The following is a 23,420-nucleotide window of genomic DNA, read 5'->3' as shown; positions in this document are numbered from 1 at the left end:
GAAGCGCGCCGCGTCCGTCTCCCGGGAAATCCCGCGGTTGCCTTGACGACGGCTGAAGCGGTCGGTGTAGCTGGCGAGCGCCTAGGTCGTGCGAGCCGGGAGCATGAGGACCTGGTGTCTCTGTCAGATCTGTACCTGCGGGTAAGAAAGCGCTAGTGTGGGGCGGGCCGGGGCCTCGATGGACGGACGCGGCTGCTCGGGAGTCCCTGCTCCGGGGAAGGGGCTCGCAGGGCGCCCGCCGTTCTCGCGGACCCCGGTCCAGGGACGTTCGCCCTCTCCCACTGCCGGGTAGAGAGTAGAGTGTTTATCAGTGGTCAGGCTGGTCAGCAGCGGGATCAGATCCGACCGCGAGAGGAAGCAGCAGAGGATTGAAAAGGACCGCGGGGCTGGCGCTGTGGCGCGACGGGGGCTGCAGTCCCGGCTGCTCCGCTCCCGATCCAGCTCCCTGCTGTGGCCTGGGAAAGCAGTAGAAGATGGCCCAAGTCCTTGGGCCCCTGCACCCGCGTGGGAGACCCGGAGGAAGCTCCTGGCTCCTGGCTTCGGATGGGCTCAGCTCCGGCCGTTGCGGCCACCTGGGAAGTGAACCAGCGGATGGACGATCGATCTCTGTAGCTCGCTCGCTCGCTCGCTCTCTGTTAATTCTGCCTTTCAAATAAATAAATAAATCGTGAACAGGGACATGATGCACCAGGTGTAACTCTGCAGCCGTGTCGCGCCTTCTTACCTTGCCAGCTTTCCGTGCCCCTCTCCCATCCCCATTCCCGGCCAGGCGCCGCCGCCGCGGGATCCGCCCTGCACACTGGCCTGGGTCTGTGGCGGCCGCGGGGACAACCTTCAGTGCCGCCCACACACTCACTTCCTCCTCCGCTCGGTTGCTGCCCTGGGGATTAGCTCATTGTTTGCTAAATAAATCAGGACAGGTTCGTGGGAAACGGAATTAAGACAAGTTAAACCGGCACCGCGGCTCACTAGGCTAATCCTCCACCTGCGGCGCCGGCACACCGGGTTCTAGCCCCGGTCGGGGCGCCGGATTCTGTCCCGGTTGCCCCTCTTCCAGGCCAGCTCTCTGCTGTGGCCCGGGAGTGCAGTGGAGGATGGCCCAGGTGCTTGGGCCCTGCACCCCATGGGAGACCAGGAAAAGCACCTGGCTCCTGGCTCCTGCCATCGGATCAGCGCGGTGCGCCGGCCGCGGCGGCCATTGGAGGGTGAACCAACAGCGAAGGAAGACCTTTCTCTCTCTGTCTCTCTCTCTCACTGTCCACTCTGCCTGTCAAAAAAAAAAAGACAAGTTGATTTTGATGCAGAACAAAACTCTGAAGTCCATGCATCTTCTTTTTCATGAGATGCATTTCTCATGAACTTTTTGAAAATATCTTTACGTTGGGAATGCTCTCCAAGGGTGGTGGAAAGCAGTTTCTCTGCCAGTCTCTTAATAAACATCGTTTGTAACTAGATGTAGGTTAACAGGGAAATTACCCTTTGAGGTATGAATCTACCAACTCCGGTGTACAAGAAAAATTGCTTGTTTTTTTTTTTTATTTTTTATTTATTTATTTATTTTTGCCTACTCTTAAATTAATTTGAAGGCAACCCAAGCTCCTTTACCGTGCAGTGGTCATGAAATTTCAGTCTTCATTTTGTTAGCGACTCCACTTTCCTCAGTTTGGTGGTCCAGGGAGTTAAGACAGTCTGCTTGCAAGAAGAGTCGCCTCTGGGCGTAGCACACTGGGAGCGATGTCCGCAGAAATGTCCTTTATTGAAGTTCATGTGTGTCCTTTGAGAGTGACGCCTTCGCTCCTTCCAGGCTTATCCTTGAGGTGCAAGAATCTTTGGCAAAGTTGGGAACTGCGAGAGACCTGGACTCAACGAACCCTTCTGAGATTTGGCTGCCTCCTGGGACGCTGACATAGGCTGGAGCATAGACCACCTTCTCCCCTCCCGACAGCCCCCTAGCTTTCACCCCTTTTCTCGGTGTGCTGGGGAGATCTTTACTTCCTCGCTCTTTTTGTGATCCGGGACCATTTGTTTCCTCTTTAGTCCTTAGAAGACAACTGCCTACCACCTCCTTCCTTAGGAACACTTGATTTCATCTCTCCCGTAAATGTTTTTGTTTAATTACGGGAAAATGTGTTGGCTTCAGATAGCTTTTCTTCTCCACCCTACCATAGCCCTGCACTGAGAAAATATGAGTGCAAAGGTCCTGGCTACCTGACTGGAATGAAGAAGGGGGATAAGGTAGAAGGGCTCGTTGACATTTCAGTAAGTCGCCTCTCTCCGGCAGGCTCTGGATGGTCATGACCTCATGAGGAGGATTTGACCTGCTTCTGCTGCGTGGTCAGTTTCCTGTTGAGGCTCTCTTTTTTCACACTATGTGACTGAATGGTTTCCTGCATCTCTAACATCTTTGTCCTCTTCAAGGAGTATATACCATTTTTCATGTAAATTAAACTGTGATGGAATTTTATTTTATTTTATTTCTGAAAACAGAGTTGTGGGGTGACTGGGGGAAATGAAGCTTTGCAGCAGTAACCAGCTTTCTTTGAGAACCTGTTCAGAAGGCTTAGGTGAGATTGGAGGGAGGCAGGAGACAGGATGATGTTTAACAGGACAGAAAAGCACACGGTGGCGCCTGCCTGTGATGGCGAATCGGAAGAACTTACTTCTTCATTCCTTCCCCAAGATCTGGGGAAATGCAATTATAAAAACCCAGGTAGAAATAAGCCCATATTACTGAAGGAAATGAAAGGAGGATTTACTAGCAGATGACATTTCAAGAGATTTTGAGAAGGAGAGGTGAAGGAACATTGACTTACAGACTTCACAAGTTCCGAAGTACACATGGAAACCTGTGTGCTCAACAGGGCCCGAGTGAGGCTCTGATCTGACTTCCCAGCAGCAAGAGAAGAAGGAGGTAGGAATCCTCCACTCTGAGTACCTTTGTGAGCACATTAAAGGACCCAGAATTAAACAATATTCATAGCCATGGTAATGGAAACACAGTGTACTGCGTTTACAATATTTCCAAGATGGTGGGGGCGCGGGGGGGAGGGGGTTTAGTCAGTCGCACTTTGGTTGTGTTGAAAAGCAAAACCTAAATAAAGTAGAAATATATAATCATATGTAAAAATGGGTAGCAAGCAGTGGAATGTGAAAAGGAAGTAGAAAATATTTAAGAGCTAATTTTTCTCCATCATATTACAAAGTAGGAGAGTTAAAGTATCTGGGAATTAATGGGCTCATCTTGCAAAGGCAGGCATCCAGAAATGCTGTTTAAAGTTAGTGGAATTAAAAAAAAAGTTTCAGTGTTCTGTGTATTGTTTAAGATACATATATAATCAAGTTACAGTAAGAATAGAACTTCCTCGGCCAGATCTTTACGCAGATGTCACACTGCCCAAATTGCAGCCTTCTTTCCCCACTCACACTCTTTCACTTCCTGGCTTCATTTTTTCCTCACATTGTGCTTATGATGTGATGTGATGTGCTGTGATGTGATATAATATGTATTTTTGTGTTTGTTGCTGGCTTCCCCACCTCCTCCACTGCCCCCCCCAGGAATGCTCAAGGAGAAGAGGAAGTTTTTGTTTTTTCTTTCCTAATAGCTCTAGCTCCAAAATTATCCCACAGTTGTTACTCATTAAGCACTTGCTGAATGAATGCGTTCCCATACAACAGAAAGTAAACAGACGTGGTATAAATTAAACATTGTTTATGTTAAGATTTAAAAGTTGGCGGTGCAGCTCGATAAGTCAGGATGTTCTGAGTCTGTAAACAAGCGTCACAGATGTGATGCCCAGCGAAGCACAGTAGGTTGCTGTGGGGGCTGGAAATGTGAACACAGGAGGCTTTTGCTTTCTTTCCTAACTCTTCAGCACTGTGCGATTTGTGAAGTCTGTAAATGTATTGCTTTGATGGAAAATAAAACTAGAATCAATGAGAAATTTGAGAGCTTTGACTTGATTTTCGTGACTCGGTGCAGCTACATTAGAACCTGCCTGTACCTGTTAGAACCGCATACCCTGCATCTAATTTTCCAAGTCCTGGACCATGTACACTTTCCCACAGGCTCCACGTTGATGTTCTTGAGTCTTTTGACTCCCCTGACTTTGAAGTTTCCAGGACATCCTTGACGCCACCTCTTCACTCTTTCTGTACTGCAGTTTTTCTGCTTGTCCAGCAATCTCTAAAAATGTATTTCTCTTGTTTTATTCCTGAGGGTTCGTTGAGCCCAGTATCCTAAGAGGTTGCGATTCATCTACAAAGCATATGCATCTCATTCAGGATCACTTTTACCTGCGTGTACTCTGCTACAGCACATTTTTTTTTCTCTATTTTAAGTCTTGCCATCTTCCAATGACCACATTATTCTCTTCAACAACTGATAGCTTTGTTCAGGGGCTTTAGTTATGGGCAACATAAATAGCCATATATATGCTCTGGTTAGTTTAGGCAAAAAGGAATTTGTTAAGGAGTATATATATAGTTCAGTTGGAAAAACTAAAGCCATTTTCAAAATAAGCTTCCAGGAAACATTCCCAGAAATCTCACTACAGCACAGCACTGGACTGCCAGGAGAGCCACTGCTTCTGCCACATCAGAAAACTGCAAGAGCTGTAAGCTCCAGAACTCACCCACTCCTGCCGAGGCCAGGAAGCTGCCAAACCACCTTGCAAATCTGGACAACTGCTGGCTCCTTGTGCTTTGCCTGTACCACAGTCTATGCAAGCAGAATGGACGTTATATGCTACCTCTCTTTCTATGTAGCTCTGTTCTGATTCAAAAATCTTACGTGACTGTATGTAATAGGTGAAATGTAAATTGCACATGGACCCTGTCTGGAACAGATCTGGGCAGTTCATTTGTTTGCAGCTGCTGTGCTACAACAAGACAGTTAGGTAAGAGCACAACCAGGACTTCCACCACAAAAGGATTCTCTGTAATATATTCCTTGTTTCTGAAGATACCGCTGCAGAGGAAACACTTCGTTGTATCTTAACAAAGCTGCCCTAAAAATTCAGAGATTCTGGGATGGATGTCCGCAGCAGTTAAGATGCCATCCAATGTCAGAGGACTTATTTCTAGTCTTAGCTCTGCTTCTGAGTGCACCTGCCTGCTAATACTCACCTTGGGAGGCAGCAGGTGAAAGCTCAAGTCGTTGGTTGCCTGCCACACACATGAGAAACCTGGACTGAGTTCCTGGCTCTGCTTTCAATCTGGTTCAGCCCTTAACTCTTGTGGGCCTTTGGGGAGTGAGCCAGTGAGTGGGATAGCTATATATCTATATCTATGTCTAATCTATATCTATATCTTTCTCTTTACCTTTCAAAAAATAAAGTTGTTTTAAATAAAATAGATTCTGAGTTTTAGAAGCCTCTGATTAAAATGTAATTACTACACGATTTTTTTTAAGGAAAAATAATCTTTCAGTTTGTTTGTTTGTACAGGCGGCACCATTGTCCACATGGAACCACGCGAATTTATGAAAATTCTGGCGTATCTTGCCCCACAACTGAATATTTGGAAAAATATCCTATGCATGGCAATATTCTTCCACCTCAAAGTCTTAAACCCAAGCAAGAATTCCGCGCATGCCGAGAGAAAATGGAAGGAATAACTACATTTAAGTAAATATTGGGCAACTATTTGCTTTACTTATTTCCCTCCCAACTCATCTGGACTAAAGGTTTCTAATATTTAAATTGAATGGCTTAGTGATTTAAGTTGGGTCAATCCAAAAAGCAAGAAAGTAGTTAAGTCACAACTTGAGAAAAATTGGAAAGATGAAAATTAAGTTCAGTTGACAAAGAGTGAGTAGGGGGAAATTAAAAGTTCTGTTTATTTTTTAACCTCCTAAAATGTCTTATATTTATCTGCTTTCCCCCATCACCTGCCTGGAGGAATGCAGTAGCTTCCTGGTATCTGTATCTACTCTAGTTTTTCATCTAGAGTCTGTTTTCAATGATTTAGCCTGCCAAGATGATCTTTTTAAAAATGCAAATCTAATCCTATCACTTCCTTGCTTGGAAATGCGCTTAAACTTTCCCATATGTTTAACATAGAACTCCTGTCCAGCATCTCTTTATTATTGTTCCCTGCTTGCTTTCCTAGTTTATTTTCATTGCAATGCCCTTTTCACTGTATTTCGTTCCCACAGCATAAGCCATTCATTCTTTATTTGCTTGAAAGTGCCAGATTTCACTTGATTAAAAGCATCCTAGGATGCTGTTTTCCTTGCCTGGACTTTTTCTTCCCACTTCCCCTAGTTAACAGCCATTTAATCTGTAGATCACAACTCAGTTATCCCTGGGAAAAGTCACCTCTGACCCCTCACCCAGTGTTAGACTAGGTACAATTTGTGTGAGTTCTCAAAGCACCTTTTTGTGATTTGTCACTAGCTTAGTACAGTGTGTCATGAAAATAAGAACTAAGTCTTATATTATCTCAGCCTTTTTCCCTCCAGAAATCTGGTACAATGCCTACTAGCACATAGTAGGTACCCAGTAATTTTATAGGAGATGAAAACCAAAAATCCTCTTAAGCTTATTTAAACTTTTCATGTGGAACTAGTTTTTTTGTTTTATCTCTTCATACTTTGCAACTTGGTCAATTCTTCTATCATTTTATTTAAACCGTTCATGTGTATACTATATTCAAGACACTATCTTAGGCATTAAGTACAGAGAGACAAGTAAATTGAAATTCCTGCTTTCAAGGAACTCACATATCAGAATCTGCCATCTGAGGTTTTCAGAATGTTGTGTAATAGCTTTCATTTTTAGTGTCATTCATTTCCATTTCATCTCAGCTAGAGCTCGTCCTACTTACAAAGCAAAAGTGGACACTCAAGCAATTAGCATTTCTACTTTTAACGTTTCTGGAAAACCTTGAAGTAACATTGTGTTGATAACTCTAGTTACTTCTATAGTTTGTCACTCTTCCACAAATTTGAAGATTTTCCATAGTCCTCAGACTTCAGTACACTTTCATACAATCTGAAAGTGTGAAAATCCAAAATAATGATAGGTTTCAGGAGAAGAGGTAAACAAATTGAACAACTAGTTGAGATAGAGCAAACTTTTTTCCCCCTTCACCTTAATTTGTTTCTTTTGTGCCTTTACTGGCTTATAATAGAGATTTGAAATAATTCTCAGAATATTCATATTTAAAAACAAAACTAAATATATTTCCTTGTCAGCAGTTTTAAATGTTAAAATTAAGAAACTTTTACCTACCTTTTTTTTTTTTTAAAGATTTTATTTATTTGAAAGTCAGAGTTACACAGAGAAGGAAAGGAGAGAGAGAGAGAGAGAGAGAGGTCTTCCATCTGGTTCACTTCCCAGTTGGCCATGACGGCCAATCCGAAGCCAGGAGCCAGGAGCTTCTGGGTCTCCCATGTGGGTGCAGGGGCCCAAGGACTTGGGCCATCTTCTTCTGCTTTCCCAGGCCATAGCAGAGAGCTGGATCGGAAGTGGAGCAGCCGGGACTCGAGCCGGTGCCCCTGGCACTGCAGGCAGCTGCTTTACCCACTATGCCTTAGTGCCGGCCCAACCTACCATATTTTTTTCTGATAATTGTTTTTCATTTCTGAGTTTTCCCAGTGGTCTTGTTCAAGTAGCCCTTAATAGTTGAAAAAGAAAACAAAAAGTTCCAAATGGCAAAGATCCAAATATCCCAGTAAAGCTAAAAATTCCATTTCTTCAGTTGCCATTCCTCCAACTAGTAATACACTGGAACTCCTCTTTGTGTTTTGACTAGGAAACCAGCAGCATTTCTAAGAGTTGAGACCCAGAGGCCTGGAACTCTTCTTCTTGACTACCCTATGTTGACCAGGCTGTCTAGGAGTAGAAGGCTTATTTATCTGTACAAAGAATAAGGTGTCAATCTATACTATTATAATGCAAGAAGAAACAATAAAGAACAGATGTCTGAAACTGTCTAGGACTTAGGGTCTTTCAGAGCATTACAGCTGCAGCCCGCTTAGATGACTGTCCGTGTTGGCAGGAAGTCTGCCCTGAAGGATTAAGTTCTGGATATATCAGTCATTTCAGGGTAAATCAGATGAATAAGGCTGCATTCGCCTTGCACTTCTCTATAGAAGGTTGCTTTGGGTGTGGAGGTAGGATTTCTGCTCCTTAGCTGGTCTAATCAGAGGAACTGAGACTTGTGAACTTTCTCTCTGTTCTCCGCTGGATTCTCCCCCTCCTTGATTGCATGTTAGTCTGTTCTCTAGCTGGTACTGGGGAGGAGTAAAGGACAGCTCAGGTGTCTTGAGAAGCTGAGGTATGCGATTTCTGCTATTACCCATTACATAAATATTAAGCATTTATCAAGCACCCGGCACTATGCCAGTCATGATCTCTGTGCTCACAGACACTATGCTCCAGGGAGGGGTTGACAATTTTTAAAGAGCCACTCAAAATACAAAAGTGCCGCACTGGTAAAAATTATGAAAAATAGGTAAAACTACCTTAGCAGCCAGAACACGAGAATTGACTTTATCAGGGAAATTAGAAAAACGAGCCAACACTTGAAGGATGTTAAGTGGTTAGCTGGATTAACAGGGTGGATGTGCATTGAGGCGGAGAAAGTAACGTAGCAGGAAGCAGCATGTAGGAAATTCTCTAAATAAATAAACGGCCAACTGCTGGAGCAAGAGGAAGCACAGTATGAGTTGAGGCTAGTGAGAGAGGCAGGGCCGCACCCTGAGACCATGTTCAGTGTTGTCTGTAAGCTTACAGCAGGAAGAAGCCATTGCGAGTTTTTCTTCCGGTTTTGTCTGTTTGTTGGGAGTGGGCTAGAAGTGGGTGAGGAGGAAGCAAGGAGATGAGGGCAAGAATGACCTGATCAGATTTTCCTGTGAAAGAATTGAGTACAGTGGGAAAAAAAGATAGGAGAGGGGACTAGGATTGATGTAGGTGAGTGAGTTTAGGAATCTATTGGAGTGGTTCAAATGAGCTGTTATTAAAGCTTGAATATGATAGTGGTGACAGAGTTGGAAAAACGTGGTTGGGTATGAGAGAGATTTAAAAGACAGAATTGCTGGGGGTTAATGATGGCCTAGATAGGGAGAGTGAAGATAATGCCTGAGCCCTAGGTTTCTGACTATACAACCGAGGAATGGCGTGCCATTCCCTATAGCAGGGAGCTGCAAAAAGGACCAGGCTTGTTGAGGGAGCGGATCATGTAAGTTTTATTTGGGGCATTTTGAGTTTTGAGGTGATGTTAACTATCCAAGAGCTCTGATACGGAGTCCAGAGAACAGGTCTAAGCTGCTGAGAGGTCAGCGTGAGAGTCACTTCCATGTAGGCAGAATACAAATGAAGTGTGAGAGCAGAGTTCTGAGAAAGCGTTAGATGAGAGGAGTCTGTAGGTCCAAGGCTGAGGGACTCCAGCATGCATGTAATGATTGCACAGAGGTGGAGGAAGCTGCATAGGAACCTGAGGAGAAATCGGGAAGGCAGGAAGAGAGAATTTCTTGGAAATGAAGTGAACTGTGCTATCATTTACTTCTGGAGAGGTCAAGTACGATGAGGACTAAAAGTGCCCAGTGAGTTTAATCACACAGAAGTCATTCTGCACCTTAGAGTGTATTAGAGACGTGACAATGCTGGAAACCAGACTGAAGTGGATTGAAGAGGGTGAGAAAATAGAATCAACCAGCCCAAGAAGTTATGTTGTGAAGAGAAGGGATTCAGTGAGCTTTTGTTTTGCTATTGGAGGTTATGGACATACACAGTGAACACTGACTTCATACGAGATTCTTTAGTCACAAATGAGTGACAGCCAATAGAGTCCAGAAGAAAAAGCAATTTGAAAACTTGGGGTAGTAACAGTAGTAGCTGACATATTTCTATACACCAAGTACTGCCCTAAGCATGTGCTCATATGAATGTTTCCCTAAAACAACCCTATGATGTAAATGGTATCTCGTCTATATGGAAACTATGGCATAGACAGAGTAACCAAGTTATCCAAAGGCATGCAGCTAGTGAATGGCAGAGCCAGGATTTGGAGCCAGGCAGTCTGATCAGTCTGGGCTATCATCTTTGTTGTTCCGGCAGACTACTTCAGTGTTGGCAGTCCTGCCTCTGTCTCGGAATGTTCTATAATGCCCGTGTGGCTACTACAGTACCCTCTGGCTGCCTTCCATGGCAAAGACTTCAGGAGACCCAAAGATGTATTGGAGTCATAGCCATACGATGACTGTGATTTATGTCTTAAAGGTGGAGTTACTGATCATTTAACAATGAACAGGAAGACAGCATTATTCAGTCAGAATAAAGTATACCAAATAGTTACTAGAATCCTCAAGTAGGATTAAGAAAGATTTTGATAAAGTAGACCCAAGAAGGATATACGTTTTAATGTTTATGGATTCATTAAAACTTGCACCTGAGATTTCCTTCCAGGTTACACAAAGTCAATTACTTGAGGATTTTATTTATTAAAGATCCAATTAAGGCCGGCGCCGCGGCTCACTAGGCTAATCCTCCACCTTGCGGCGCCGGCACACCAGGTTCTAGTCCCGGTCGGGGCGCTGCATTCTCTCCCGGTTGCCCCTCTTCCAGGCCAGCTCTCTGCTATGGCCAGGGAGTGCAGTGGAAGATGGCCCAAGTGCTGGGGCCCTGCACCCCGTTGGAGACCAGGAGAAGCACCTGGCTCCTGCCATCGGATCAGCACAGTGCGCCAGCGCGCCGGCCGCGGCGGCCATTGGAGGGTGAACCAACAGCAAAGGAAGATCTTTCTCTCTGTCTCTGTCTCTCACTGTCCACTCTGCCTGTCAAAAAAATAAAAAAATAATAATAAAAATAAAGATCCAATTAACTGAAGATCTATTGTAATGATGTTTTTAAAACTGGAATTTTTGACAAGCTATTTAGTCACTAGATAAAAACTTACAGAGGAATTCAGTTAGTTCTTTTAATTATCTTTTAATCTATTATCATTTTAATATTGTCCAAGACTTTCAAGAAAAAAAAAACTTGAAATTTTCAATATTGCATTAAAATAATTAGAAATAAAAGAAGCTGTGAGGCCATGTTTCAAAATTCTATATTTCAGATCGGATTATCGTCCATATGAAGTAGTCAAACAGCCTTGCCGTGTACCAGAAGAATATAAACCCAAACAAGGGAAGATTGATCTTGGTACCACCTATAAACGGGATTTTAAATCTTATAAAGTGCAGCCTGTGGCAATAGTCCAGCCTTTGGAGAGAAAACAAGTTATAAAAGGAAAGTTGGACACTGTCCCAACCTATAAAGGTAACTTGCCATTTCAAAAATGGAGGAGCCAAAAAACTAAAGTTCACTTCCTGCTTTGACATCTAATACCAAATTAAAGTTTTAGTGTGTTGCCAAAGTTAACCTTCGTGGCTTAGGAATGAACATTTTTCTTTTTGGTCAAAAAAGTATTTTATAATGCAAAAAGAAAGGCAATTTGCATTTACCTGATAGAGCGCTGAGACCTGGATTTCTCTCCAATTCAGTCACTTAATTGGTTTTCTGTACCTCAAAACATTTTTTTAAAGGATGGCATTGAATAAGAGTTGTCATATTTGTCACATTTGATCAGTATTGTTCTTTCTCCCATCCTAGAGTGAGTTGGAACTCTACCTATTGTACTAAGATCTTTGAGAAAGTTAAATAAATAGCAACTCTCTTCCCTATTAAAGTTTTGAACCAACCTATGAAGCAAAAGAGTTAGCAGATGGAGAAGCAAAATACTGCCTTTATATTGACAAAGGCTAGTGTTGAGGATAAGCCTTCCCTCTCCAGGTGGGTAGTTTCTGAAACAGCACCAGGCTGGGATAGGCTTATCCACCCTGCAACAAAGCTGGTTGGCCATAGAGAGGACGCTCCTCTAGGAATTCCTCAGAGGAGGAAGCATCAGCACGCCTCTTCCCTGCTGACGACTGACTTGGAGGAACAGCTACCAGGCAAGGCACAGCCAACTTTCTTTCCAAAAGAAAGGGTTCCAAAAACCTACCTTATTTTAAAATACTCTATTACTTCTAAAGGACGATGTTGCTGCGGATTCGTTCTGAGAGGAGAAGCAACAGGATGAGATCTTTATTTTTTTTAAATAGGCTATCTTGATTATAGATATTATTTTTGCATTTTCTTTTATTAATAATGTAATTGCGTATGTAGGCTCTCCATTATGTACTTCCATTAGTTATGTGAAGTGGCTGAACAGATGTGGAAAAGTGATGACTTCTACAAAGTAATGACCCACGCTTTATTAGGTAACAGGTGAATGCCTATTTTTCCTTTAAATTTCACTTTGCCAGTTCAGTAGGCAGTTTGTGGTACCAATATACTATGATCTATAAGCCCATTTATTAAAGAGGTCAGGAATAATATTTCTCTTTTTCAAAGCTGTGAGTACATAAGATGCTAACCAAAAAAAGATCAACAAATTATGAAGACTGTGCATATAATGAACAAATAAAATGAAATGTAACATTTAGGAATTGCTGAGGTATTTATTTATATGCCTAGAAGTTAGTGTACTATACAAAGTTTGACATAAAAGATAATTAATGAAGATGACTGATGATATTTAATTTAAATGACTTCTTTTTTTAGCCATAGTAAGATTTTCCTTGTTTTCCCCTTACAAGGTCTGTAAACAAAAATCAGTAATATTGATGTCTACTGATGATGTAAACATTTACACACAGCACATACTGCACTCACACCAGTGGGTTCTCATCCTCTCATTCCCGTCATTCAAGGTTGAGGAATTCTGGGTTCCCTCTGGCCTTCACGCTCCTGAAATTCCTGAGTCAAGACAGGACACATTTTGCATTTCCAGGTTTCTAGGTATGAACCAATAGAACTACTAAGGGCCAGGGCTGTACATCATTATTTTGTGTGATTGTGATTTGTAGATACCTACTTAAAAACAGAAATGTAGCTGAAGTGAGGTCACAATGGAGAGAGACTTTTTCACTGTTTGCTAAGGGTTAGTGGACAGAGGAAAGACAGAAAAGGGATATGATAATGAAGCATTCAGATTCTGGAGATGTGGTTTTATGAACTAGAAGGCAGATACAATTCAACAGCAATGCCCCCAGTAGCCTCGGCTTACAAATACATGCATATTAAAATACATATGATTAAATAAGTTAGTATTTTATTTGATAAATATGTTTTAGGGGTTAATCTGCTCTTTGCTAGCCATTCTAAGGAATACAGAGATCTGGATTTCAGTATGGTCATTAGCATTTATAAACTTTATAATTGATAACCAAGATCTTTACACTGAAAACCGTGAAATGATGCAAATAATTGAAGATGAAACAAATAAATGGAAAGATATCTTGTGCTTATTGATTAGAATAATTAACATTGTTAAAATGTACATACTACCCAAAGCACTCTATAGGTTCAATACCACCCCTATCATAATTCCAATGACAAGAATAATTTATATGGAACTGTGAATGACCTGAATTAGTCAAAGCAATCTTGAGAAAAAAGAACAAAGTCGGAGGCATCATACTTCCTGATTTCCGATTATCTTAGGAAGCTATAGTAATCAAAATCATATGCTACTACTGTGATAAGACCAAATGGTGGAGCAATGGAACAGAATAGAGAGCCCAGAAGTATACACAAGCATATACAGTCAACTAACTTTTGACAAAGATACCAAAAATACGCAGTGGTGAACAATAGTCTCTTCAATAAATGGTAACGGGAAAATTGAAGAAAATTTGACCCTTATCATATATCGTACACAAAAATCAACCCAGCGTGCATTAAAGACTTAGACATAAAACCTGAAACCATAAAACTCCTCAAAGAAAACATGGGAAAGTTCCTTGACATTGACCTTGGCAATGATTTTGTTTTTTAAATTACACCAGGCCACAAAACCAAAAATAGACAAGTGGGCTAACATCAAGTGAAAAGCTTCCTGTGCAACAAAGAAACAACAAAACTAAAAGACAAGCTACCATTCATCATCTGAGGGTTAATATCCAAAATATATGAGACTCAAACAACTTAATAGCAAAATAATGTATTTTATTTTAGAAATAAAGAAAATTATAGTTAAAATGCTAATAGAGAAATAATGGAATAAATATATCCTTTATTCAGAAAAATAAGGATATGGAGTAAATATGGAAAAAATCAAAAGCAAATAGCAATATAGACAACTTATGCAAGCTCATTCATTACAATAAACATAAGTGAATTAAACTAAAACTCAAATATTAATCTTTTATATCCTGAAAAGATATTAAAACTTATGCCAATAATTTAAAACTTACAAAAATGAGCAAATTATTGGAAAAATGTAATTTATGAAAACTAAAGAAGAAATTAAAAGCAAAAGTAGTCCTGTATCTGTTCAAGAAATTGGATTTGTGAAATTACAAGTGCAATTTAAAAATCTTACCATAAAGGAAAGGTCATGATTTCTGTCTTCTGTGTAGGATACAGAAAGCTGGAAAAAGTATGCCCTCAATCTAACACCAAGAGAATGGCCAGATAATCTACAAAACTGTGAATGTTCATGAATCCTGCAGAAAGTAGAGATCATCGATCAACCAATTAGCCTGAAACCTAAGAAAAGAAAACTGCTTCCAAGTTGATTCAGGATGTAAGCAGTTTCACTAGGAGCAAGGCCTCAGATGATGACTAGCTGGTACACATATGGTAAATAAGAAAATCCACTTGCATTTTTAACAAATTGAAAAAGACTGCGTGTAGCATAATGCGAGAATATGTAAGTTCTGAGAGCTTCAGACACAAAGAGCTCAACACCAAATGTAGACTCTTTGTGGATTCACTAGGCGGTCATCAGAAGGACTGGAAACCAAGCAAAGTTTTCTTTAATGATGCAGGTGTGGAGGGAGGAATGGATGTTGTGGGAAGAAAGACAGGAAGCTCCATTCAAATGCCTCTAACCTGCAGAACAAAGGCATTGACACATCACTCTGTCATCCCAGTGAACAGGTGAGGCTCTACTGCAGCTTAGGGAAATGAAAAGGGAAAAAAAAAAAAAAAAAAAAAAGGCAAAACAAACCTCTAACATCAGGGAGAAACAGGAAATTGTCCTGGACCCAAACCTCAAGATGTATCACCTCAAGGGAAGGGACAGGAGCACTGAGGGAGCCTTCCCCTTGAGACCTAAGAAACCACACCCTCACACCCACCCACCCACCCAACACTGAATCACTAAGCACCACATAACAAGAACCATCGTTTGCATTTGGGAAACAACAAGCTCGGGAGAGAGACCTGCTCTGAGATACAGGTGCAAAGAGAAAGCCTAAAACTGAGGATAAAAACCCCTCTAGCAACTCAGCCCCTATGCAAATCCCAAGATAATGTGAAAAGAGTTTGAAGCTGGAGGTGTACTGAAGCTAACAGCAACAGCAACAAAATCCAAACCCAGCTGACTCTTGATTGGACTTCCTTATGCTGACTCACTAGAGACCCATCAGATAAGAAGTGTGCCCCGTTCTGGATATAAGTGTTATTTATTATTTATCTGTGCTACACACAGTATGCTTCTTTCAACCTCAAACTGTAATTATACAAAGAAAGAAAGAAAATGAGAAGGGAAGAGAGGAAGGAATTCTTTGAAAAATGTAATTTATCAAAACTAACTCAAGAAGAAATTAAAGGCCAAAATAGTCCTATATCTGTTAAAGAAATTGGATCTGTGAAGTTGTAAGTGTATTTGAAAACCTTGCCATAAAGGAAATATCAAATCACAATCTGGTCAGAAGTGACCAGGAATTTGGAACTATCAAGGAACTGTTTTGAAAAACTAAGGAAAGCAGGGAAAGAGGGAGACGGAGAAGGTGAAGTTGAGAAGGGGGATTGAAGGGAGGCCAATATGCAGGTAAAGATAGCAAATCAAAACCCATTTCTGAAGTAACCTGGAAAATGATGATTAATTCTAAAAGCTTTAATAGAAACCTACATGAATAGGTAGAGAAGTTCAGCAAAGAGATGGAAACTATAAAAAATAAAACGGTAATACTACAAATGAAAAACCATGATAATCAAAATAAGAAATTTCTCTCATGGACATATCGATAGACTGAACACAATCAAGGGGAAACAAATCAGTGAACTTGAAATAAGTCAGTAGACATAGACTAAACCAAAACACAATGAGAAAGAAAAATGAAATAAATAAAACAGTGCAAAATGTCAGAAGCTGTGGAACACTTTTAAGTGGGTGTAACTTATATGTATGGAATCCTAGAAGAATAATAAAGAGAACAAGACAGGATAGTTAACAGAAGACATAATAGAAAAGAACAGTGAGTGGTATCAAAGCACAAATCCAAGAAGTTTAGAGAACCTCAAGCAATAAATTTATAAAAAGAAGAAAGAAAGCACCTAGAAACATATTCTAGGTGAAAGTAAACAATAAGAGATTCTGTTTCACAGTTGGACAGGGGACGGAGGACACATTTTGTATAGAACAAAGAAAGAATACCCAGACTTCATGTGGAGAACTATGCAAATTAGAAGAGAATAAAGTTACATCTTTAAAACGCTGAGGCTTGGGGTGCAGGAAAAACCTATCAAGTAAATTCACTCCCTAGTGAAAATATCTGTCGTAAATAAGACTTTTTCAGAATTCTCAGTAAACCTTCATTATAAGAAGTTTTAAAGGAAATCCTTTTAGCAGAAGGAATATGATATGAGTGAGAAACTCATTCTACATAAAGAAATAAGCATACTAGCAATGGTTAAAATGGAGGTGCAAAGCTGGTCACAATATTGTGGATTTGCATTATATGTGTAAGCATAACAACAGCACAGAAGGTTGGAGGTAGAAATTGTAAGTATACTGCCATATGGTAGAAGATGCCCCGAGCATTTTGGCCCCCGCCATCCATGTGAGAGATCTGGATGAAACCCCTGGCTCCTGGCTGCGGCCTGGCCCAGCCCTGTCTGTTGCAGCCACTGGGGGCGTGCACTAGCTGATGAAAGGTCTCTCTCCCACTAACTCTGACTTTCAAAATAAATTTTTTAAAAAAGAATATTGACTGTAGTTAATTAAAATTGTGTGTTTCCAACTTTAAGCATCAACAAACTATGGCCTGTGGACCAAGGCCTTTTTATAAAAAAAAAATTTATTGACACACAACCATGACCACTCATACATAAATGACATTAGTTAGGGATAAAAAGACCAAGTGACAAACACATATACAAAACCTAAGTATGTATGCCCCTAATACTTGAGCTTCAAAATACCTTAAGTAAAACATAGTACTAAAATAAGAAAACAAAAAACTGGAAATTGTAGTTGTATCCTTCAACATTGTCCTTTAATCTATAGAACATGTAGACAGGAAATTAGTAAGGATGTAAGATCTTGAACAGCACTATCAATGATAGTGATTTAACTGACATTCGTAAAGCACTCTTGGCAGTACTACACATTCTTCTCAAGTGCACGTGGGACATTTGTCTAGATAGACCCCACTCTGAGCCATAAAACAAAGATTAACAAATATACAGTGATTGAAATCATGTATATTTCCTGACCATGGCAATTAAATTAGATATCAATAATAGAAATATGGAAATCTCCAAATGTTGAGGAAAAATGATTTTAAGAAGTAATATAGAAATTTGAAAATGTTTTGAATGTAATGAGTGAAAATTGGCTTATCAAAACGCGGGCTGGATCAGGAGCAATGCTTCAGGGGAAACTTATAAGCATTTAATGTTCCTATTAGAAAAAAAGAAACTCTTAATTTTATAGCTTAAGATTCCATCTAATTAAACTACAAAAATAAGAGCCAATTAAATCAAAAGCAAAGCAGAAAGAAAGAAATACTGAAAAAAAGAGCAGCAGTCAATTCATTTGAAAATGAAAACAGAAAAGTGATACAAAATAAGTGAGAAAAATTTTTTCTGTTAAAAAATAAAGTTAATGAACTGAAATAAAACATTAATTACGAATATTAATAATAAAAGCAGTGACATCATTACAGACTTTATGGACCTTTATTCTGCATTGCTATTCTTTTCCTTTTTTCTAATTCTTGACAATTTTATCAGGTTGCTATTCTTTGTTTCCCTCAAGAAGAGAAAAATTAAACTTTAGGAGATTTTATCAACAGAATTTGAAAAATGCTTGAAAGGTAATGAGAAAGAAAGGAGACTGGTTAGAAATTTTTGCCTGGGATACGAAATTCATAATAAAAACCGAGATTTTGGAAATGTGAGTCTGAGTAGGATGGTGAATTTGGGGCATACTGAGTTTTGATTGCCTGGGGACAGCCAGGCAAATAGAGATGTCTAATAGGAGGGCACCCTGAAGGAGCTGGTGTTTGAATGGAGGCCTGTGGTAGATTCAAGTGTGAGAGTCAGCAGCTAAGCCTGCGGCAGCAGTCTAGTGGTGTGCAGATGGAGATGAGACCGCCTGACTTTGTAAATGTTGTTTCCAATCCTCGGTACCTCCACACCACAAAGAGCGGAGTACCTAGCATAAGCAGCTCAAGACTTTGGTCCTCAGAGAAGAACCTAGAACAGCTCACTGTATTAAAATGGGGGAGGGGGAAGGAGCTTTGCATACAAAGGGTGAGCAGACACGCAGGAGTGAACACAGCTGTGAAATGAACAGACTGTAGTCAGACCTGGACAGCGCAGAATTTTTTTTTTTTTCGTGTCCTAAAATGCTAAAAACAGATGACACTAAAAAAGACTCTGATGTTTTAAATATATTGATAGAATGTTACTAATGGATATTCTAGAACAAATAATCTAAGCATACGAGTATGGGCGTAATTATAGCGAGAATATCAACATTCTACCATTATCTAGAAGTGATACTCGTCCTAATATGTGCTGCCGAACCTTGGCTCTCAGTCTCCAAATTCTTGTTTCCATTTTGAAAGCCAAAGTTGGTTTGGTGAGGGAGAAATATTCTGGTCTGTTTCCGCCCATAAAATAACATCTTTTTTCTTTGAGTCTCTGGCGCCAGCCAGGGCTGTCCCTATGTGATTGTGTGGAACTATAGGCCTTCTTTAACATCAGTGATTTCCTATGACTCACTGCAAAATAGTATCAGAGTTTTATACTTCATTTGCCAAGAACAGGGATTGCTCCACGATACCGTAAGAAAAAGAGACTCTGGTAAAGTCTCATGAACTGGAAATGGAGAGCTACTGGGCACAGAGGACTCTAAGGGCAGAGCTGCGCTTCCTGTCTCTGCAATGAGCTGGCTACCGGCTCTCACTCATAGCATCTTGCGTCGTCTGCAAATCTGCCCCCGTCACCACTCTGCCTACTCGCAGCTTCCTCTGCTCGTGTATCCTTCCCACTTCTTCTCCATGTCTGTTTTGAAAATGATTGCAGCCTGCTCTGGCTCTCCAACTCTTCTTCATTCATTCTTTCAGATTGTTCGCTTCCCCCTGTCGGACTGCTTATTGTCAACTTCAGGTGCACAAGAACACGAATGCTTGGTCTAACTCCTCTTTCATTGCCAGTCTGTTTCCTAAGTCTCTGCCGGCTTAAAGATTGTCTGCTCTTGGGACAGGTCTCTGCTCTTATCCAAACATCGGTGACTTAATCTTTTAGTCCAAAACGTGCCCATTTTGTCAGAAACGTCTATAGGTGAGGAATTTTCCCATTGAAAGAGGTATCCACGTAATAAGCGTTTGAGGTTTGGCCTTGCCATTGAACACTACATGGACTACAGTCCAGATTTTCACATATTGTCTCGTGTGGCAAACTTCTGTCTTTTATAAATCAATTTTCATATTTAGAAATATATATTTCTGAGTGAAGCCAATTCTGTAGTATTTCCCAAATTACTACTTTTCTCATCTAGCAATGGGAGGCCTAAATAACCCTCATTTGAAATATGCATGGTCTAGGAAAAGCTGCAGGAAGCAGGCTGAAGGGCAAGGAATTAAAAGATAAGTTTATTGTGGTGCAAAAAATTTGAAAAAAAGTTCCTGCATAGTTTTCTCATAAAATGCATTTCCCATAAATTGTTTAAAGACCATTTGGATTTCACTTAGAAATCCCATACAGCTTTCGTGTTGCAGCCAATGATCTTTCCATGCCTGTGCAAGTCCCCCTCCATCCTGGATAGGGTCCTGTAGCTTTCCGAGAGGACAATGAAGTGGAAATGTTCTCTCCTTCGAGGAGCCCCTCAAAGCACGGGGAATACCCACACCCGTTTTGCCCTCACACCTGGGCACTTGATTATATCTTAAGACCTGAACTTGATGGCTCATCCTAGCAACTTTGTGAGTTGTGGCAAAACTCTCGACCAGTTCCTTGGAATACAATTATAATCTCCTAAACTCTGCTCTCGCCAACAACAAACACAATTTTTTTTTTTTTTTTTTTTTTTTTTGCTTTCAAGAATTATCCACAGCCAGGTCCAGCTGTGCCATTCCCCTGATACATACTCAGATGAGTCTGAAGATGGGGAGTTCTGTGTGTTAAAATGGGGAGATGCCTAGAGGAGGGGAGTGAAGTGCAGGAAGTGAAATAGAAAGAACAGAGCTGAGGAGAACCACAGGAACTTCACTAAAGCAATGCAAGGATGTTTCACAGTGCGAGAAGCCATGATTCTTAGACGGTGTGGTTTTCTTTATCATTTAAACGTGTTTGTTTGTTTCATTTTCAAGATGATTATAGAGCTTGGGACATTCAGAAAAGTGAGCTTTATAAACCAGAACACGCTTATCATCCCCCTACCGTGAAATTCGGAAATGCCACCACATTCCAGGATGACTACGTTCCCCAGGAGCTAAAGCCAAGGCGAAGCTGTAAACCGTCCCCTGTGCCCAAACGGTCCACCGTCCCTTTCAATGGCGAGACCAGTCACCGCCTTGACTATGTACCACATGAGCTAGAATTCAAGATTGCAAGGCCGAGAGAAGTTTACAAACCAACTGACCGGCCCTTTGAGGACCTCACAACTCATCGGTGTGACTTTCAGGGTCTTGCTGGTGACATGGCAAAAATCTGCAAGCCCCCATACACCAGAGTGACCCCGAACGCCCCCTTTGCAGGAAGCACGGAATTCCGTGCAAGTTTTCAGGCCTGGGAAGTGCCAGCCCCTGGCGCGAAGAAGGCAGCAGAGTACGTGCCGCCCCCAGGAAGCATGCAGTCACACAGCACGAGCCACCTCGACTACGTTCCGCATCCAGCCAGCCGTGCCGCTCCCATCAGACCAGGTGCTCCTAGGAGCAGCAGCCATGTTCCCTTCCAAGGAAGAAGCACCACGAAGGAAGATTTCCCAGCGTGGGAAAGCCGTCGTCCAGGCCTCGTGCAGCCGCAGCCGCAGATCCCCGGCCCATCTGGAAGATTCGACGGCGTGAGCACCTTCAGAGCGCACTATGTGCCGCATGAGCTGATCCCCACAGCGAGCTGCAAACCTCCCACGGTTGCTCTTCAGAGCGCTGCTCCCTTTGATGACGCGACCACGTACTCCATAGAGTACACCCCAAAGAAACAGGAAGTCTGCCCAGCTAGCTGCCCCTCTCCTCCAGGTTACGTGTTTGAAACTACAGATCCGCAAGGTCACAGACGCTTCCGCAGGATCGCACCTGCACTGAAGGCCTTCTGACCAGCAAAGTGTGCAAAAGGAAGCTACCTGGCAAGGTGTTGGTTTTCCAAAGGAACGCAATTTCTGTATAGTGAAAAAAAATTGTGAGAGAGATGTGACACATCATCTTTTAGATTTTTAAACGAGAAAATTGTAAAATGTATTATAGGAGATCAAAATCTTAAGATTCATTTTGTATCGATAATTTAGCTAAGCTTATACTTTAATATATATTTCTGAAGTTTACCTAATGTACCATAGAAATCAGCAAATCTGTCATCATTTCTACTTCTGTTTACAAATATGGTTGTTCACATCCCAGGTGCCTTCTATCAAGCGTGTTAGGACTGTCTAGAGCGACGCTGAGAATGACAGAGGGGTTCCCCTTCCGAGGCGATAGGATTCATTTTCCTGCCACTTGGAGGCAGCTGATCTGCATGGCGCGCCCCAGTGCACTCTGGGTTGGTGATGTCTGAGACTGCTGCGCTGCTCCTCACTGTGTGCAGTCACTAAGGAAAGACTGCGGTGGGAATCCCAGCACCCGAGTTCAAGTTCTAATGCTGTCTGCTTGTTTGTGCCACCTTCGGCGAGTGACTCGTGTCTGCAAGCCCCTGAGCCTTCATTTGTAAAGGAATAGCTCTTCTCCCTACCTTACACAAATTCTGTTCTGAGCATCAGATCATAGGATGCATTTTAAGTAAATTTCAAGTAAAAGCACAAAGGTAAGGGATTCTTTGTACCTGTTCTCTCCTCCACAAATTGAGATGATTACCTACCCTCTTGATAGTCACCATCTGGCCTGCAACAAGGATTGTTTGCTTTGAGTTTCTGATTTGTAATGGATATTTCTTTGTTTTAGATTTAACAATTTTAATATTTTCCATACTTGCTTAATATGTAAATGTTTCACATATTTATGCATACATATTGAATGCTAATGCACCGTTCATCGGAATACAAAGTAGTCCTACTGTGATGGAAAACAGTCTGGCTAGTCCTCAACAATCTAAAAATAGATCTTTACCATAGTACCCATCTATTCCACTTTCGGGGATTATATCGAATGGAAGTAAAGTCAGCAGAGGAAAGAGAGCCCAGTAGTTCACGTTTGTTGCAGTACTGTTCACAATAGCCAAGGTGCTGAGTCAGCCGCAGCGTGTGCTTCTGCGAGCAGTCTTGCCCTCTAAGCTTCGCAAGCACCCGAGAAGTTGCTGCAGAGAATGGAGCACCTGGACTGGGGTACCCGCGTGGTTTGAACCCCAGTATTTGCGGAACGGAAAAAGCATTTGCTGGAGCAGTTTTCAGAAGGCTGGCGGCTCTTAAGAACTCCTCAAGATGATCTTAGGTAGTTACACACCCAAGTGCCATGCACAGGTTCACTGCTCTGTAGCAGAAGCAGGCCCAGCAGGGGCCTAAGCACCTGCTCACGTCTTCCGGTGTAGAGATGAGCGCTCCGAAGGGAGTGAAGGAGCGACACCAGGAAGTGCAACAGAAACGACATGGCTGCGCCAGTGCGGAGAGTCAGTGATTACAGACTGGGAAAATGTTATTTTAGCATAAAGTGCAGAAGACTAATGTGTTACAGTTTAGAGTTGTTTCCAAATATCTACCTTATGGGAATAAAAATAATATTTGGTTAAAGAATTTCTGATTATTTGAAAGTAATTTGTTCTTACTTATATTTGCATGTATTAATGGAAAATATGGCATGTAAAATTTTATATTTCTATGCAACATTAATAAAACATCAATAAAAGGAATGAATTTTCATGAAATCATTTCTGTGCCCTATTTCCTTTGGAAAAGACAGCTTTTTAATAAAAACTTCTCTTAACTTAACCTATACTTAGATATTCTTG

At 41.5% G+C, this 23,420-nt stretch overlaps 1 protein-coding gene across 2 annotated transcripts; it reads left to right on the top strand.

Moving 5' to 3' along the window:
* Positions 1 to 3: 3 nt before the first annotated feature.
* SAXO2 (stabilizer of axonemal microtubules 2) lies at positions 4 to 23,339 on the top strand. 2 transcript variants are annotated; one of them, XM_051834272.2, is made up of 4 exons: positions 4 to 141; positions 5,445 to 5,624; positions 11,062 to 11,264; positions 20,639 to 23,339. In XM_051834272.2, exons 1-4 carry the CDS (start codon positions 104 to 106, stop codon positions 21,580 to 21,582), a joined length of 1,365 nt encoding a protein of 454 aa, XP_051690232.2. In that variant the 5' UTR covers positions 4 to 103; the 3' UTR covers positions 21,583 to 23,339. The 2 variants fall into 2 exon arrangements, with proteins under 2 accessions (XP_051690232.2, XP_051690233.2); XM_051834273.2 differs by having other exon boundaries at positions 14 to 141; positions 5,428 to 5,624.
* The last annotated feature ends 81 nt before the right edge of the window (positions 23,340 to 23,420 follow it).

This window comes from Oryctolagus cuniculus, chromosome 12, assembly GCF_964237555.1.
Source record: "Oryctolagus cuniculus chromosome 12, mOryCun1.1, whole genome shotgun sequence".
NCBI classification, from domain to species: domain Eukaryota; kingdom Metazoa; phylum Chordata; class Mammalia; order Lagomorpha; family Leporidae; genus Oryctolagus; species Oryctolagus cuniculus.
This window is presented reverse-complemented; position numbering and strand designations above follow the sequence as displayed.

What these genes read in the sequence shown, in the direction of transcription:
- SAXO2 (XM_051834272.2), top strand. Translation starts at nt 104, where the DNA reads ATGAGGACCTGGTGTCTCTGTCAGATCTGTACCTGCGG. An exon ending in TGTCAGATCTGTACCTGCGG is followed by an intron (nt 142 to 5,444) that starts GTAAGAAAGCGC and finishes TTGTTTGTACAG; the next exon opens with GCGGCACCATTGTCCACATG. An exon ending in CACTGTCCCAACCTATAAAG is followed by an intron (nt 11,265 to 20,638) that starts GTAACTTGCCAT and finishes TTCATTTTCAAG; the next exon opens with ATGATTATAGAGCTTGGGAC.